This window comes from Schistocerca gregaria, chromosome 6 (genome assembly GCF_023897955.1).
Source record: "Schistocerca gregaria isolate iqSchGreg1 chromosome 6, iqSchGreg1.2, whole genome shotgun sequence".
NCBI lineage: Eukaryota > Metazoa > Arthropoda > Insecta > Orthoptera > Acrididae > Schistocerca > Schistocerca gregaria.
Genome location: NC_064925.1, coordinates 306,130,238 through 306,149,316, shown reverse-complemented (window position 1 = coordinate 306,149,316; position 19,079 = coordinate 306,130,238). Strand labels below are relative to the sequence as shown.

The window sequence follows — 19,079 nt, the reverse complement described above, 5'->3', positions numbered from 1 at the left end:
TGATTACTGCTTAGTTTCTGGTCCGCTTCCTGTGTCGATGTTCTATACGGATTTTGCAGTTACCGGTTAAACGTTTTCTGCATTTTATTACACCAGCTAGTCAACGAAGGAAAGTAAAGGAAAAAATTTAGTGTGGTTACGAATTTTTGTACATTGGTAGGGGGGCGTAACGAAAAAACAAACCACAAATTCTGACCGGTGAGGTGGGAGCGTGGGAGGGGGCCGGGCGTTTCAAGGTAATTTTTATGTGTTTTTTTACTATCTCAAAAACTGAGGCTTCCAGTGAAAATGTTTCCAGTACAAAAATAAACTAATTAAGTGTCCTACAAAAAGAGGCCCTACTAATTTTTTCTCTAGGACTAATAGTTCCGTCATTGCAGGGGACGGAAAAATCGCTGATATTAAAAATATTGTTTTCACAGTATAAAATTAATGCGCATTTTTAAATGACGTAAGTTAAGAACAAACATTAAACGTTTGTATCACATCTAAGTGCAGTAGAACCGTATTAAGAGATAAATTGTGTTCTGAGCGTGTAAAAGGGTGGAAAGGTTGGGGGTGGAGGTAAGAAGCACGAGGTACGTCGCCAGATTGTGGTCATGTGCTTCCCTCCTTCATAGGTCTCAAAACGAAGATCAATTCCCCATTCTCTACACCGTACCATGACACAAATGCAGCTTCAGGGTGTTCCACAAAATTATAACAACCTTTCTGCTGCTCGTCTCATGGATCACTGGCGATGCAGTGTGCAGACAAGCGTGCGGATGTTTATTTTGCACAAAGTTCGTTAAGACTACATGGAATATAGGTATGAATTGCTAATAATACTAATACAAGAAACGCATATGGGCAGAATCTACGAAAATCTCTGTGCACTGTTCTCCAATATAGAGGGAAATTGAATCTTAGTCATTCTGTACCGCAGTTGAAGTGTTCTTCCGGGAAAGGTAACTTCCTCCACCACAAGTGCTGTTCCTTTTTCAGTTTATAGACAGACTATACCTCCACAGCATTCCCTGTCCCGTTCTCTCAGGTCAGCAGACAAAATAACTTCACTGATCTATTCTTTGTGCAGTTTGGGTTTAAGTAGTTCTAAGTCTAGGGGACTGATGACTTCAGATGTTAAGTCCCATACTGCTCAGAGCCATTTGAACCATTTGAATTTACAGTTATAAGCAATACATCAAATGAAAGAGCAACTCAAACAGTTTTGTTTGTGGACATCTGCGTATACACTATTTCCTGCGCCTTCTATTACAAAGCGGTGACTAGTGAAGTCAAAGCTTTATGTTTTGTGCTTTGCGAGGACTCAGTCTGTTGTTACAGTGCAACATGCGTCCAATATTAAATTTCATTGTAATCCTTCAGGTGATAATAATAACCGTAGGTTCAAATGGCTCTGAGCACTATGGGACTTAACAGCTGAGGTCATCAGTCTCCTAGAACCTAGAACTACTTAAACCTAACCACACACATCCAAGTCCGAGGCAGAATTCGAACCTGCGAGCGTAGTGTTCGCACGGTTCCGGGCTGAAGCTCCTAGAACCGCTCGGCCACAGCGGCTGGCGACGATGAGTGGGCATTTCGGCTAAGTGGAAATGTGGACATACATAATGAGCGCATCAGGGGTGTGCAAACATGAGATGGTACGGTTCAGCGGGATTCCCCTAAACTGAATGTTTCTAATACCATATCGCGGAGGAAAGTTTATGGGCCTTTCGTTTTTAATGAAGCAAGTGTAACTGATGTTTCTTATTTTGATATGCTAGAACTACAGCTCTTTCCTCAGTTGGAAGAAGCTGAACATCTGAACTTTATTTGGCAGAAAGATGGAGCGCCACCTTACAGGCACAATTCAGTACTCCATTGGTTAAACGACGTTGTATCCGACAGCTCAACTGGCCGCAAGGGGCCGTATGACAGAGCTTGCTTTACATGTTCCACGTTGACCCTGCTGGATAGCAAGCGATTTTTACCTTTGCGGGTTGATAAAAGACCATCGTACGTATGTCCGTTAACAGCTAATCTACCCGACTAATGAAACAGAATTGAAGAAATTATTGCAAAAAATATTCCAGACACACTGATAAAGATTTGGGAAGAAGTTGCCTATCGATTCGATGTCATAAATGCTACAAAACCTAAAAAAAAACGATATTCAGTTTGAAACATCTGGTATAACTAAGTTATTTTTAGTTTGTTAAGTTGGTATTTATTTCCGATTGTTACATGAGCTTTTATGCAAGAAAGCTCAACAACTGAAGGTGTCAGCTGTTTATCACACTGAAGAGACTGCTCAAGTGTAACATGCTGTCAGTATGTTTTCGACAATGGCGATTTCGTTGTCTCAAGGGTGTTTTGCTGCAACTCTATCTAGCTCCTTTTTTGTGATTCCAGACTGCGTTACATTAGGGGAGAGTGTTATGCCTTGAAACATTTGCTAGATTTTCGTCCCTAGCCATTCCTGTAATAGAAGTTTAATATTTTTTCTTATTACGTTTTGAATTGAGAGCATTCAATTAATGGGTGCGTCAGTCTTTTTCTGAAATTACATAAATTACTCGGTAAAAGTAAGGTTTTTCCAAATGTGAAAAACTGTTCCCAGGTAGAACATGGTCATGCACCTAGTAACAAATGTTCTACTCAAATTTAAAAGTACTTCAATAGAGAAAATCTGGCCAATACCGCATTTAATAGCCTATGTGTTACATTATTACTCTACTGCACAGCAATAATCAGAAAGTGAAATCAAGTTAAGAAGGAGTATTATGAAAAACTAGTTACAAGTTAAAACATTTTGAAACAGGCTATTGACAACTGACACAAATTGCTAATTTGGAGACAGGGAAAATTGTTCAGACATTGTAGAAACTCAATATATCGCGTGTTCCATGGAAGAAGACTTTCTGTTTGAAGGTGCAAGATGGCGCATGATTAACGAAGTATGGCTCAACTATCCACACATTATGTAACTGTTTTTAAAAATAACAGAATTTTACTCACCGTAAAACTGTAACTGACGAATTAACAGTATCCTCCAAACAGCAAATGTATAATGCACGACACTTAAATATGGAGTACTGGTAACATTCAAAAATGGTGCACACTATACAACTACATGTCTCACAAGAATAAGAACAGTCGAAAATGTCAGAAACTGCTTATGGCGGTTTCTAGTGCGTATTCCTTCATGTGATTCTAACCCGCTCTCTAGATTCAAACACCGACTAGAAACATAACGCGTTCCTAGATACACTATCCTCCAGGCACAGCGCTCTTCTCTACCGCTTATGCCTAATTACAGTAACTGGTTGATCAAGACTCTTTAAAATTCTTGTTAGGCTTAACGAATAACGCCTTTTCTTCACAATTCTCTACTGATTCTCTCTATCAACACTATCGAATGGCTTAATAAAACCAGTAAGTGGTCAATGTATTAAAAACGTGTCCTGTGAAAAGAAGAAGTTCCTGTTCGCTGCACTCCGCGACTGGAATGACTTAAACCATTACCTAACAAAAAGTAATCGAAGTACATTATGGTTGGTATGTGTATTGCATGTGATGAATATTCAGTGTCTTAATATTTTAATCTTCGTTTCTTCACTGTCATTCAAAATTTGCAGATGCAGGTTCCATCGATAACATACAGAGAAAAACCGATTGATGCACGGAAGAAAACATCCTCCTTCCACAGAAATAAAAATTGTAGTGAGAGACTGCAGGAGGTGAGTGTAATTGTCGTTGAAACCTTCATGTGAGGAAGAAGACTGACTTGCATCTTCCACAGTCAATGCTCAATTTCACAGGAAGGAAGTCCACGGCGAAGTTAGCAGCACAACGCTGGCTCCACGATGCTGCCACAGTTGGCCAGGGCAGCACGCCGGATCCTCACTTCTGCCAGCATTCCACACAGGGTGTGGAGTGTCAGGAACGCGTCTTGTGACAAGCCGGAGAACCTGGCCGCTGTTCTCTGCGCTGTCAACGACTTACGCGTAGTGAGTTCATCTCATCCGTGTAATACACTATTGCTATACACAGGCGGTACTGGATATTCTTTCAGCAAAGCAGATCTTCATAACCACTAACGTATAGCGTAACCACACATACTCGTAGCTAGCAAGATAACGCAATTTTAATGCTGCGCATTAATTTTTATTTTCATTTGCACATCCAGAAGAGTTCAACCTTTTTAATTAGGCATCTTCAGTGGGTATATTACATGATTTCCTGTTTTCACATTTTAGTTCTTAGGTTTAAAAGAATTCACGTATACATCTAAATAAGATCTTAAAATTATCATATCTCTCCGTTTGTTTGTTTGTTTGAACAATGTACTGGCTTTATTTCATCAAAATCGGATCACAGAGAGAAGGTAGTGTAACATAAATTTTTTCCTAAACCGCTGTGTCTGTCTGTATGAACATGCTAATAATCAAAACTACTAGAAGAAATTTAATGAGTTTTTCACAGACAGCTTGAGCGTAGCTTGGCACAAAATTTAGGCCTTATTTCACCAAAATCGGAATACAGAAAAAAAGTTATTTAAAGTTTTGTCTGAGATAGTCTTCTCAACTTAGTAGTTCGAATGTTTACCTCACTGAGATGTTCAGCACCGCTTAGTACACCATATAACCACAGATGGCATAGTTTTTAGTGCATCAGATAACCAATAGATGGCGTTATTAGTTTCTTAGTACCCCAAAGACCCAATAGATGACACTGTCAGGTTTTATTAACTTAGTGACATATGTACTTTCTGACGTTTACGTCAGTGATAGAATTATACTCTGTAATGTTGTCGTTGCAAATACAAACTAACAGTGAATTTATTTGGCTAGAATATACAGATTTCACTTTGTGTATCAAAAACTTAGCGATGCTTTGATCCTTTCGAGAGGTTTTATGCAAATTCTTTGCTAGGAAAAATGAATTTATTGGGTTTGTTTGTGATTTGACTGCCTACCGACTAGAAAAAAAAATGGCTCTGAGCACAATGTGACTTAACATCTATGGTCATCAGTCCCCTAGAACTTAGAACTACTTAAACCTCACTAACCTAACGACATCACACAACACCCAGTCATCACGTGGCAGAGAAAATCCCTGACCCCGCCGGGAATCGAACCCGGGAAGCAGGGCGCGGGAAGCGAGAACGCTACCGCACGACGTCGACCTGCGGACTACCCATTACATTTTGATTTTGTTATGTTTACGATAAAAATGACTAGAGAAATGTAGAGTCTTTCTGAATACACCAGAAGATAACAGGGGTGACACTCATCGAGTCATCACGCCATTTTGGCGAACTGATGCACGTGGAAATCCGAGAACTCTTTATTATTTCAAGTCGCCAGGAAAGTAAACGAGATCAAACTTCACATCAAACCGCACACTGAGTTTTGCAACGGAGAGATGCGACATTTACCGTTCTAAATCACAACTAGGAGGTGCTCAGTAGCTATTTTATTCGAATTCTGAATTAATTACCCAATTCAGATTATCTTAGTAGTGACAAACAATAACACGTTTAAACTGCTGTAAATTCCTTGTGCCTTATATAAACTGTCATAACTAGTTCTGTTCAAACAAGAACAGCTCAAGAAATGAAAAGGAAATTAGCAAACTTATTTTAAATTTAGTAATTGTTTACCCGTCCGTAAAACATTGCAAAGCCGGCCGGAGTGGCCTAGCGGTTCTAGGCGCTACAGTCTGGAACCGCGCGTCCGATACGGTCGCAGGTTCGAATCCTGACTCGGGCATGGATGTGTGTGACGTCCTTAGGTTAGTTAGGTTTAATTAGTTCTAAGTTCTAGCGGACTGATGACCTTAGAAGTTAAGTCCCATAGTGCTCAGAGCCATTTTTTTGAAAACATTGCAACAAGCACATTACAACCCCACTGTGAATGCTGTTGTCGAATATGGGACTTCGCAAGCACCTGGGAATCGCCATGATTATTGTCAAGCTATTGAAAGCTGATGGGAATGAACATGTCGGTGGGGCTCCCAAAAGTCGTATACCAGAAAACCAAACGTATCTCAAGTACTATCCTCACTGCTCTACAGGAAATAGGGGATTTATCATTATGCGGCTACTTAACAGTGAGTGATACGTCAATCGTAGGGATAGGCGCCCTGCACAGCGAAGGCAGAGACCAAGGAAAAGGCAGGGTGTCACACCCGTCACCTCAACAAACAAGTTCGAAGTGCTGTCTACCACTGGAACCGGAACTGAGCCAGTGACACTCCTTGCACCTTTTGGGAAACCTGCTGTGTTCCGTTTCATGGGTAAGCAAATGCAAAAGGGTAGGGGCTATTAATCTTTGGCAGTTCAAACACACAGTTAATAATGGTGCCCAACTGGTAGATGGAAGTGTCGAATGGGAAAGAATACCAGGTGCGCTCAGTGTGTATGTCTGTGGCCTTTTACAGCATGCCGAAGAGGCTATTATGGTCGACCAACAGGGAATAGGTTGCAACTAACTGCAGACTGCAGCCCACATTGGAACAAACGATGCCTGTCGAATGGGCTTGACGATCATATTTTCATCACACCAGCGAATGGGGTGCGAGGACCAGCCTTGCTCATGAAGTTTCAAATGGTGCATGAGGATGAAGATTTGTTGGATCGTGTCTTCAGTGACGATGAGTGGGCTAAAATGGTTCTGAGCACTATGGGACTTAACATCTGAGGTTATCAGTCCCCTAGAAAATTTACGTGTAGGTTAATGGAAAATGGAAGCGGTGGACAAGAATCTTAAAACTAACGAGATATAAACTGAAGCTGCATGGGACATTATTTGTGTGAGAATCAGTATCCATGGTGGGCATAAACTTATAAATGGACCTGTCTAAAAAGAAGCAATCTCACCATCATTTGTAATGGAAAACCTTAGACAACAACTCAGTTCGCTTGTATGTAAGTCCCACAAACATACTGTAATCATAGAATAAGACTTTAATCATCCAACAATCAACTGAGAAAGCTACAATTTTATAAGTGGTGGGCGTGACAAAACGTACTGCGAAACATTACTCAATGCTTTCTCTGAAAAATATTTAGAACAGATAGTTCAGAAGCCCACTGATGGTGGAAACATCCAGTGGCAGCAATTTGATCTGACCACTTTGAGGATGTCCATACTGAAACAGCTGTATATGACCATGGGCGATTGTAACAACAGTGCCGGCCGCGGTATTCTCGCGGTTCTAGGCGCGCAGTCCGGAACCGTGCGACTGCTACGGTCGCAGGTTCGAATCCTGCCTCGGGCATGGATGTGTGTGATGTCCTTAGGTTAGTTAGGTTTAAGTAGTTCTAAGTTCTAGGGGACTAATGACCACAGCATTTGAGTCCCATTGTGCTCAGAGCCATTTGAACCATTTTTTGTAACAACAGTGTTCGCCAAATTACAAAGAGCAACTAAAACAAGTAGGTAAAGAGACTCTAGCGTCTGAAATAAGGACCTTTAAACATTTAACTCTGGAGAGGAGATTGTAGAAGAACTGTGGTCAAGACTAAAGGAGTAGTTGACCATGCGCTTGCAAGATATGTATCTAGTAAAATAGTTCGTAGGGAATAGTCACTGTAAGGAAACGTCTAAGAAAGAGAGAGTACTGTGTGGTAGGTGTGAAACTGAAAGTAGGGTTACATATAAAATGATTCTGAATGAAATGCTTTTGGCTGTCAAGATGGCAATGTGCAGCAGAATATTATCGAATGATCCTTCACAAAAAATCAAAGGATTTCTGTCATATGAAGATGCTGTTAATGACACTGAAGTTATTGTCCAGACATTCATGGACATTATAGAACAGAAGCGGAGAGTACCAAAGCAATAGCAGAACTGCTAAACCCTGTTTTCAAATCTTTCTTTACAAAAGAAACTACAGAAGCAATGATCAGTTTAATTCTCGGACTCGCGGAAAGGTGAGTGAAACAGATATTAGTGACAATGGGGTTGACATACAATTGAAATCTCTAAAACCGAACAAAGGTCGTGATCCGATGGAATCCCTTTCGGATTTTATATCAAATCTGCAGCTGAATCAGCCCCTGGTTTAACCGTCATCTATCGTTGATCCCTTTTAAAAAAAGCAATGTTCTTTAATTGCAAGAAAGCCTAGAACATACCCGTCTGCAAGAAAGTTAGCAGAAATGATCCACAAAACAGCCGTTCATTGTCCCTGACATCCTTTTTTTGTATAATCTTAGAACATACTTTGATCTCAAACGCAATGAGACATCTCCAACAACATGACATCCTGTATCCCAGCCAGTACGTAGTGCATTTCGCAAACGTCAGTCATATGAAATCCAACTCGCACTTTCCTCACATGGCGTTCTGAAAACCATGCATTGAGGCATTCGGGATGATCCAGTATTTCTTGATATTCGAGAAGAATATGAGTCAGTAACACACATATAATCGTTATCGGAAGAACAATCGAATGGTGTGCCAAGCGAAATTTGTGACGGAGTTGACAATTTCTTGATAGGGAGGACTCAGCGTGTCATCTTGGTTGTCGAGTCATCGACAGATGACGTAATATTAGGTGTGCGCCAAGGAAGTGTGTTTGGATAATTGTTGTTGCTTTTCATATTAATTACTTGCAGAGTTTTCGCTGGTGATGAAGTGATCTGTAATGAAGCACTGACATATAAAAACTAAACTTCATACGACGGTATCGACCGCGGTGTCATCCTCCTCATTCTATAGGCATCACTGTATGCGAATAGGGAGTGGCACCTGGTCATCATATCACTCTCTCATCCCGCTGACAATTGCAATGGAACAACTGATGATAATCGCTACAGAATCCCCGGCCATGATAGTAAAAGCAAATGTAGAGGGTTAGAGATTAGATTAGATTAGTACTTGTTCCATAGATCATGAATACGACACTTCGTAATGATGTGGAACGTGTCAGGTTAACAAAAGGTATCTATACAAGATATTACATTACACAAAATATTACATGACACTTAATAATCTTAATTTTTTTAGTGTGTGTGTGTGTGTGTGTGGGCGGGGGGGGTGGGGGGGGGGGGGGAATTACCCACTTACTATATCCAAAAAATCATCTAATGAGTGAAAGGAGTTGCCATTCAGAAATTCTTTTAATTTCCTTTTAAATGCTATATGGCTATCTGTCAGACTTTTGATGTTATTAGGAAAGTGACCAAAGACTTTTGTGACAGCATAATTTATCCCCTTCTGAGCCAAAGGTAGATTTTACCTTGAGTAGTGAAGATCATCCTTTCTCCTAGTGTTGTAGCCATGTACACTGCTATTACGTTTGAATTCGTTCGGATTATTAATAACAAATTTCATAAGTGAATATATATATATTGTGAGGCTACAGTGAAGATCCCTAGTTCTTTAAGTAAGTGTCTGCAGGGTGAGACGTATTAATTGCAGTCAGCCCTGTGCACGAACGCTCTGCATGCATTTGACAGTTCATGCAGCACAGTGTTTGACGAAGGGTGTTGTGGAACCGATTAGCGTAACATTCCGTTTGGTACGGCAACAAATCTGCAAGACATAATTTGGGCGCTGAAGATCGTGGACAACCAGTTGGGCATCTAGAATCCGGGCCAAGTGTCACTACTGTGGCCACAGTAATGGGTGTGTCCAAAAGTGCCATGTAACGATTAAAAAAAGACCACTGAAGGTGGAAATGCTGTGTGAAACTATGCCAGAGGTCGTTGGCGGACCACCATCCCAAAGGAAGATCCATACGTAGCCCTAGTAACGAAGAGAAAAAGACATCTCACGTCTACGCAGATCGCTGCAGACATTTCGACTGCAACCGTTACACGTGTCTCTGTCAGAACCATTTCCCAGCGATTAAATCAGGCTCATCTGTATGTTCGGAAGCCTGTTAAATGCATCCCACTTCAATCACGCAGTTGCCCAGAAAGAGTTCGTTGGTCTAGGGAGCACGCTGTTGGGGCTCATAATAGTGGTCCAGAGTGTTGTCCTCCGACGAATCCCGCTTCACTGTGCCAAGTGATTCTGGCTATCACTTAGTGTGGAGAGAAAGGGGAACACGTTACACATCACAGAATGTTCATAAATGTCACCTGTATGGCCTAGGCATTATGCGCGATGACCGAACATCGCTGCGTAGCCTTGAGCAAGATGCCATTACAGCACAGCGGTATTGCAGGGAGATATTCTTCATTAGGTCTGAGTCATTAAGACTGCAGTACGCACCAGCTTTCTGCTTATGGACAGCGATGCCCTCCCGCACAAGATCGTTGAGTTGTTGAACACACTGCCAAGAGAAGATATTGAACGCATGGAATTGACTTCATACTCCCCAGAACTAAACCCTACAGCTTATGCCTGGGATGCTTTTTTTGTAGAAGTGTTCTCAATGATTGCTCCCTGCCCTATTGGTGCGAGACTGAAAACCGCTTTGATGGAGGAGTGAGACAATATCTTTCAAGGACTCCTAAACAGTTTGAAAGCCAGCATGAATAACAGGTGCAAAATGTGCATTACTGCCCGAGGAGGCCATATTCCTTACCGGGAGCCCCACACCAACTGTTACTTATGCGTGGAATCCAGGTTTCCCATGCAGTGAAGTCTGTACCATTTTTTGTTGTACATATACCACTCCATCTCTATTATGTATGTACTGTGTTCCATATCGTCCATCATTGTCTGTGATCTTTCCCGTCCAACAATATGTTTGTTTCTTAGCCATTGTCAAGCAGTGTATATTTCACAAATATTGTGTTCTAGTATTTACGAAAACTTTATAGCTCCGAACTATTGCCTTCACCTCATGAGAAAGACTATTTAGTTTAAATTGTTCTGTGCACCCTTTTCCGCCTATTGTTGGCCACCAATGTGGCTTGAACCCTATCTGCGTTAGGCCATGAAACGTTGTAATGTATTTTCTCTACTTCCCCATTTCATAATATCTAAAATGTAATAGTTACATAAAATTCCCAGATAAATACAACTAAAATCAATCATGATGCTGTGATGCAATATCAATGTACAGGGCATCTAGTACCTTCCGCTGCGGAAGTCGAAAACGCGGCAGAAGAAGTGGACGTGGTCAGCCCATAGAGGGCTCCGCCTCCGCGGCGGCTATTCCATGCAGCGGCTCTCGCGCAGCGAGGGCGCCACCTCTAAGCCACGTGCAGACAGCGGCCAATAGCCGCTCCCTTCAGTTTAGTATAGAGGGACCCGCTCTGCCCTAGTCCATGCCTTCAAAACCTTGAACGCCATGCTCTCCGCCTTGCCTATCGCATCCGTCTCCCCTCCCCCATGCGGATCCTGTACGATCTCATTCCGTTCTCCCACCTCCTCCTTTTCCTTGAAAGGATACGGATCCTGTACACCTCCCGCAAACTCGATCCTCCTCACCCGCTTGTCTCGCCCATCCTCCCCCACCCCCGCCCGCTGCCGCGCCTGTATTCCCATGTCCCACGTGGTCTCCATCTCTCCACCCTCCTTACCCTCTCCCAAGATGGCTTCCGCCAGCTCCCCCTCCCTGATGATGTCCTCCTCCCCCCATCTACTTTGATCCTTCCCACCCCACTTCCTGTGTTCTTTCCTTTAGGCACCCTCCCTCCCTTCTTCCTTTTCCCCCGTCCCCTTCCTCCGCCCCTCTTCCCCTGGGCTTCACCCCCCTTCCTCCCCTCACCCTATCTCACCTGCCCATGGCATCTGCTCTCCCGTCTCCCTCTCCCACCCCCCCTCCCCCTTCCTCCTCTCTTGGCAGGTCCCCGGACTCGTACACGGTTAGTGAACATTCGCACGCCGGAGATCAACGCCTCGTGTTTCTGTGTGCCGTCGTTCGTGCTTAAGTGGTTCAGTGTTATTCGTTTTGTGCACCTAAGTTCATGTGTGACAATTTTCGTCTATGTATGTGTCCAAGTGTCTGAACAACTTTTATCTTGGACTCTACGCCCGTGAACGGCTCCATGTATTTTAAAGAGTGTTTGTCTCCGTTTATATGTCCACCATATTTTTATCTCACATTGTCTTCATTTGTATCTTGTGTGTTTCTCTGAGGCCAAAGAGCGGCGTAGTATGCTGCTGCAGGCATGCCTGTAAACAGGTTTGAAAAAAAAAAAAAACCTAGTCCAGCCAGTCTCGTACTCGCTCTGGATTTCGTTTCTATCTGGGCGGTACTGCGTTCTGGTCGTTGCTCGTTGTTGACATTTGCCTGGCTCTGGTTCCGAGTGGATTTACGTGTTGGTGTTTGGTGTTGTGGTTTCCACAAGCCTCCGTCGTTTATCTCTTTCTTGTTGTGTCGCTTATAGTCGGTCGTGGTCGGTTGATGTCAGTTGTCGTTGGTCTGTCGTCCGACTCGTCCTGTGTTTACCCGGTGGTGCGTGCTCCACCGCCAGCGGCTTGCCCGCCTGGCGGCTCCGATCCGCAGCCCAAGGCGTTCCCGCTGTTGGTCGTGGTTACTACATTTGGCGACGAGGTAAGCGGAACATAGGAGTATGGAAGAGAAATTGCTCACTCTCTTAGAGCAACAGCAGCAGCTCATGTGACAACAGCAACAGCAGCAGTTGGAGGTTTTACAGACCTCACTACAGTTACTCTCAGACAGGGTCAATAAGTGGGATTCCCTCCCACCTCTTTCCCCAGGTGGCCCGCTTTCAGACACGTTCCCACGTCCGCCGTCGTTCCCACCGTTCAACGACGCAAAAGAGGATTGGGAAACGTACCTGCATCGGGTGAAGCAACATTTCACGCCCTTTCAGGTGTCGGATGACTCTCTGCAGCGGTCGTTGTTCTTGTCTTGGGCCTCACCGGACGCGTTTTTCTTGCTCCATTTTCTTGGCACCATTGGCCGACCCCGTGGCTCTCTCCTTTCACGAGATCTGTGTGTTGCTAACTAACTATTATTCCCAGCGATACCACGTGGTTGAGTCTCGCTTGGAATTCCATTAATACCACAAGCAGCCAGGTCAGTCCTACCGTTCCTGGGTGACGGATTTGCAAGGCCTCAGCCGCAAATGCAACTTCACGTGCACCAATCAGCAGTGCAAGGCGTCATATGCAGATTCGTTAATTCGGGATATGGTCGTTCAACTGGCGCCCGATCCAGACGTCCGCACTACGGTGTTAAAGTTGGACAACCCCTCGTTGGAAGACATTCTGCATAGCTCAAGCGGCGAACGAACGTCTCATGGCGCGGCCCCAGGTGGCAGCGGTCGAGTCCACTTCCTGCTCCACTCCTTATCGCCGTCGACGGGGCACAGTCTCCAGAGGGCACCGCTGTCGAGATTCCTCGCTGTCTGACGTCTCTATGGCGTCCGAACCGCCGGTCGCCCCTCGACGTCGGCCGCGTGGCCCCCTCCCGTCGTGCCACCAGTTCTTCTCAGCCCACACTCGAGCTGACTGTCCCCATCTCTGGAAGACCTGTTCGCTCTGTGAGAAAGAGGGCCACCTTCGATCTGTCTGTCGTAGTCGCTCGACCCACCCCCGTCCCGCCCCTGCGGGCCAACAGGAGGCCATCCATGCTTTACACGCAGTCGCCCTCGGACCGACAGATTGGCTCAAAAGTTGTTCCTCACCCTACGCATCTTTAATGAGGATATCTGTTTCCAGGTCGATACGAGGGCCACGCTTTCTTTGGTCAATCTGACGACAAATTCACGTCTCGGGTCTCCAGAATTGTCCCTACCCTCTCGGAGGTTGGTCGCCTATGGCGACGGTTACATCCCTCTCAGTGAGCAGTTTTCTGTTTGGCCGTCTACAAAAACGTTCCCTGGCCCCTTACCCTCTTTGTGGTGGATCACCCGTCGGCTTCGGACATTTTTGGACTAGATGCGTTTACACGGTTTGGCTTTTCCATTCAAGACGAAGTGCAGTTCGTTTCAGCTACGGTTCCATTTCAGGACCTAGACAATCTATGTGCGTCCTTTTCCTCCCTGTTTTCGGCAGACCTGATCTGGGCTTCCGATTTCCAGGCACACATCACTTTACTGCCGAACGCACGGTCTCGCTTTTGTCGGGCTCGGACTATTCCAGTAGCTTTGCGTGCGGCCGTCAAGGAACTTGATCGGCTCCAGGCTGCGTGGGTTATCGAGCCAGTACAGTCGATTGCCTGGGCAACGCCGTTAGTGGTCATCAAGAAACCCAATGGATCGCTTCGTCTTTGTGACGATTTTGGGGCTACGGTCAACGCTCAGTCTTTGGTCGAAACTTATCCCATTCCTGGACAGGAAGACCTTCTCGCTAAACTGGCAGGTGGCGAGTACTTTTATAAGATTGATCTAGCAGAAGCCTATCACCAATTGCCGTTGGATGAGGAATCGCAGGCCATCGTCGTCTTCAACACGCCTTTCGGACTCTATAAATACGAGCGTCCTCCGTTTGGCATTTCCTCTGCCCCTGCGATTTTCCAGCGGTATCTCGAGCAACTTACTCAACCAATAACGGCTTGTGTCAATTACCTCGATGATATCTTAGTCACGGGGCGCACGCACCAGGAACATCTGGGCAACCTCAGTACCTTATTTCACGCCTTGCAGGCTGCGGGTTTACGCTGTCGACGGGAGAAATGCAGTTTTTTTCAACCGGAAGTGGAGTACGTAACACATTGGCTCAGTAAAGGTGGCATTCGCCCTTCGGACCGCAATGTCGCATCCATCGATGCCCTTTCCCGTCCACAAAAATTATCCGAACTCCAGGTATTTTCGGGGGAAAGTCAATTATTACTTAAAGTTCCTACCCCAAGCCGCCCACGTCGCGCATCCCCTAAATCGCCTGTGTCGCAAAGGGGTACCTTGCAAGGTGACTTCTGCCTGCGATCAGTCTTTCACCCACCTGAAGACGATGCTGAAATCTGCCCCTTGCCTGACGCCTTTTTCTCTGGATCGTCCCTTGGTGGTGGCGGCCGATGCCTCAATGTACGGGATTGGGGCAGTCCTGGCACGCTGGAATGAGGATGGGTCAGAACAACCTGTGGCATATGCATCCAAGACGTTAACCCCTGCGCAAAGGAATTATTCTCAGATCGAAAAGGAGGCTCTTGCCACTATTTTTGCAGTTCAGAAATTTCACATTTACTTCTTTGGGGAGCGGTTCACCCTCCTCACGGATCACAAGCCCTTAGTGTCGCTTTTCGGGCCCCATTCGCACCTCCCAGAACGGACGGCTCAGCGTCTTCAGCGCTGGGCGTTGTTCTAGCGTAATTACACTTCCACCATCCGCTATAAGCCCACCAGTCGGCACACTAATGCAGATACCTTGTCACGTCTCCCAGCAAGACCCGATCCGGCGTTCGACCAGCAGGAAGTCCTGTGCTTCCACATCGACTCTGCCCGCCAGGGAGACTCCCGATGGGTTTCCTTTGACAGCCACGCAAATCGCCGCTTCCACGCGCAGGGACCCCATTCTGCGGCAAGTCCTCTGCTATGTGACCCATGGTTGGCCTCCCTACCTTACCCGACGTTTGAAAACTGACTTCAGCCCATGACGTCACGTCTCACACAGACTTTCGGTGATGGAGGACGTCCTCCTGTTGTCCACGGACTTGAATGTCCATCGGGTGATCATCCTTCCGGACTTATGCCACCGCGTCCTGCACGTATTACACTGTGGACGCTGGGGGATGTCTCACATGAAGGCGTTGGCTCGACGACATATCTATTGGCCGGGGATCGATGGAGACATTGAGCACCTGGTCCGTGGTTGCACAGTGTGTGCACATCATCAGGCTAGTCCTCCACAATCTTTTGCGCCTGGTCAACACCCAGCCAACCCTGGGACAGGATCCATTTCGATTTTGCAGGCCCGTTCTTAGGCTCCATGTGGCTCCTCATCGTTGATGCCTATTCCAAATACCCATATGTGGTTCGCATGGCATCCACCACCAGTGACGCCACCCTCACCACCTTCGCCCAGGTGTTGGCCATTGGAGGCCTTCCTCAGACGTTGGTCACAGATAACGGGCGCCAATTCACGGTGTCCTCGTTCCGGGCCTTCTGCTTAGCTAACGGTATCAAACGCATTCGTTCTCCCCCCTTCCATCCTTCATCCAATGGCGCGGCGGATCTCCTGGTCCATACTTTCAAACAGCAGCTGATGAAATCAGTGGAGGCATCGGCCACCACCTCGGCCCTCACCTTGTTTCTACCGCACTACACCGGTGGCCGGATATAGTCCTGCTGAAATCCTTCACGGGCGACAACCTCGGACCCTCCTCCACCTGCTGACACCATCCCCTTCTAGGCCCCAGTCTCGCCCCTCCCGGCGCTACGCCCTGGGCATGGCCGTGTGGGCCCGCTCCTATGACAGCACACCTGCATGGACGCCCGCTACGGTGACAGCGGCTCATGGGCGGCTCGTGACGACCGTACAGACACACAGAGGGCTCGAGTGACGCCACCATAACCAACTCCGCCCTCGGGCCCCTGCCTTGATTCCTCCTCCACCGCGTTCCCTGCTTCCTGGTGCGGACACGTCCCTCGAGGTGGGGCCCTTCCCTTCAACCTCCATCTGCTCGCCTGCTCTGCAGACGCCCACTGACCCCCTGCCCTCTGGTGACACCTTGATGGATGCCGCAGACCGTCTGCCCTTCCCTCCCCCAGTGGTCCCTCCGGACGTCTCACAACCCGTGCCCTCGTTCCGCCCGCCCCTATGCACCAATTTCGGGGGGGATCCAGTTTATTATGTAGGGACCCGCTCTGCCCTAGTCCACCCAGTCTCGTACTCGCTCTGGATTTCGTTTCTATCTGGGCGGTACTGCGTTCTGGTCGTTGCTTGTTGTTGACATTTGCCTGGCTCTGGTTCCGAGTGGATTTACGTTTGGTGTTTGGTGTTGTGGTTTCCACAAGCCTCCGTTGTTTATCTCTTATTGGTTGTGTCGCTCATAGTCGGTCGTGGCCGGTTGTTGTCAGTTGTCGTTGGTCTGTCGTCCGACTCGTCATGTGGTTACCCGGTGGTGCGTGCTCCACCGCCGGCGGCGTTCCCGCTGTTGGTCGTGGTTACTACAAGGCGCGTTTTTTATCTCGAGACAACGAAGTATTTCGAAAACTACACATCGGATTAAAAAGCGGAAAAATCCGACGATACTAATGTTGATCCCCGGGCCGCAGTCCATCGGAATGGGTCAGGGAAGATGCTTTGAAATATTAATAGGAACATCTCAGTTTGATCGTAGATTCGGATTGTACGGGAATGAATACATAACTTTCCTAAGTACCACTTTTTTCGTTGCGTGAAAGATGGCGCTATGATTGACAAAAAAATTGAGTTTAAAAACGATATTGTTAAGAAAATGCATTGGAGAAAAATGAAAACCAGATGAGTTCAGTTATTGTGAAAAAAGCTTGTATTAGTCGTCGCTCCCCACCTCTCGTCAACGGCGTGCTCGTTTGAGGTGTGTCCTCTCGCCTATCACCAAATACTTTCTTTTAAGAATTATTTCGCTTTTATGTGCTCAGAAATGTCGCCGTCCGCCTCTTTGCAATTATTTTGCCAGCCATGGAATGGTTCGACACAACTGAGAAGTGTTTCCGACGTAATATTCTGACATGAACCGGGGAGACGCTGAATCATATTATTGAGCGTTGTTGGCACTTCGTTAAAAACTTCACAACTAACCTCACAAACAAAAGTCAGGAGAAGTAAGATCTGATGATCTTGCAGACCAAGACAATTGACTGCCTCTTCCGATCTACCATATTGTTTTTCAAAGTCCAAGGGAAGGTCTGCAACCAATACTGGAAGATCGTCCTCCAAGAAAGTTCGATATTAATCACGCTTTATGGTGCCATCGACAGAGAATGGATCACCGAGTTTGTCAGCAATTATTCCACGCCAAACATTCACATAACACGGATCTGATGTTCAACTTGGGGTAATAAATGAGAAATTTCCACATTCAAGCAGTGCAAGCTGTGATTAAGTGTGCTGTTGTTCGTGAAGCTCGACTTGTCGGAGAACAACACTCGAGGAGAGAAATTGGGGCCTCTGTTTATTTGTTGAAGCGACCACTGGCGAAATGATATTTGATTCTGAAAATCATTGCCACGAATTCTTGACGGAGGGAACTTCGGCAAACGGTAGTCTGACTAATTCACCATTAATAGCCCAGTGCTAATGTGGGGATTATGATTCACTGCACCTAATATCGCAGTTCATTTATTCTATCCAGCAACTGCCCTTCGACGATTCATTTTTCGTGCTTGTCTAGTTCTCTCAGTGGAGAAATGTCGACTAACTCGGCACCACGTGATCGCACTCTGTTTGGAACACGTTGAGCATTGTAGACATTCCTGACAATTTTGTCTTCTACCGTAATAGCTTGCATTCCAACGAACATCGCAGTCACGTTATGGATGAACGTACTTAACATGTAACCAACGAGATCAAATAAAATAATTAATGAATGAGTGTTTCATAACAGCTACAAGGAGAAAACCACAACACACTGAGTCGTTTGGCACACACATCTGTCTTTGTTCTTGATCCTATTCATTTTTTTCGAAATACTACAGTTTTGAAATTCAGCTGCGTTATTTGTAGATTACAGCGCGATATATCACGCAACGATGTAAGTGATATGTACAAAAATTACGCATTTTTTCCTAGAGTGTCCGATTCTAAAATAAAATGGGATGTTCCTATTTAAAATTTCAATGTTTTCCATCCCAATCCCATGTGGGTGGGTCAGGGGATCAACGCTGGTAATGCTGGGTAGCATTTTTTAAAATATTGAACATGTATTTTTACGTTTTTCGATGAATAGTTTATGAGATATTTCGTTGTCTCAAGATAAAAAACCTCACCTTGTATATCATTTTATATATGGACTCAAACATATAACACGGTGATAAAATGGCTGTTTCAAATTATACACAATATTTCACAATAAATATTTGATTTCAAGGTAATATAAAATTAATTTTGTTATTGTAAGATTCATTGTAATTTATATTATATCCGTTTAGTTTGTTGTGAGCTGCTATTGTCAGAGATAGTTGCATATCCGAAGTTGTCAGTGTGACTCTATGTGGTTACATGAGCAAATTCCTCTAGTGACTTCTAAATACTTTCTTATTGCTAGAGAATTGGTTGAAGACTTCAATTCTATTT

At 45.3% G+C, this 19,079-nt stretch overlaps 1 protein-coding gene across 3 annotated transcripts in view; it reads left to right on the top strand.

Annotated features, from left to right (window-relative positions):
- LOC126277929 (sorbitol dehydrogenase-like) overlaps positions 1-19,079 on the top strand; it is a 142,014-nt gene that overhangs the window by 11,888 nt on the left and 111,047 nt on the right. For 2 of the 3 annotated variants that reach the window (XM_049977504.1, XM_049977506.1), the window contains exons 2-3: positions 3,624-3,725; positions 3,807-3,995. In XM_049977504.1, the coding sequence (XP_049833461.1) occupies positions 3,852-3,995 (144 nt within the window). In that variant the 5' untranslated portion in view covers positions 3,624-3,725; positions 3,807-3,851. Of the gene's footprint in view, positions 1-3,623; positions 3,996-19,079 lie in introns of all 3 variants that reach the window. The other variant, XM_049977505.1, reaches the window with a different exon arrangement.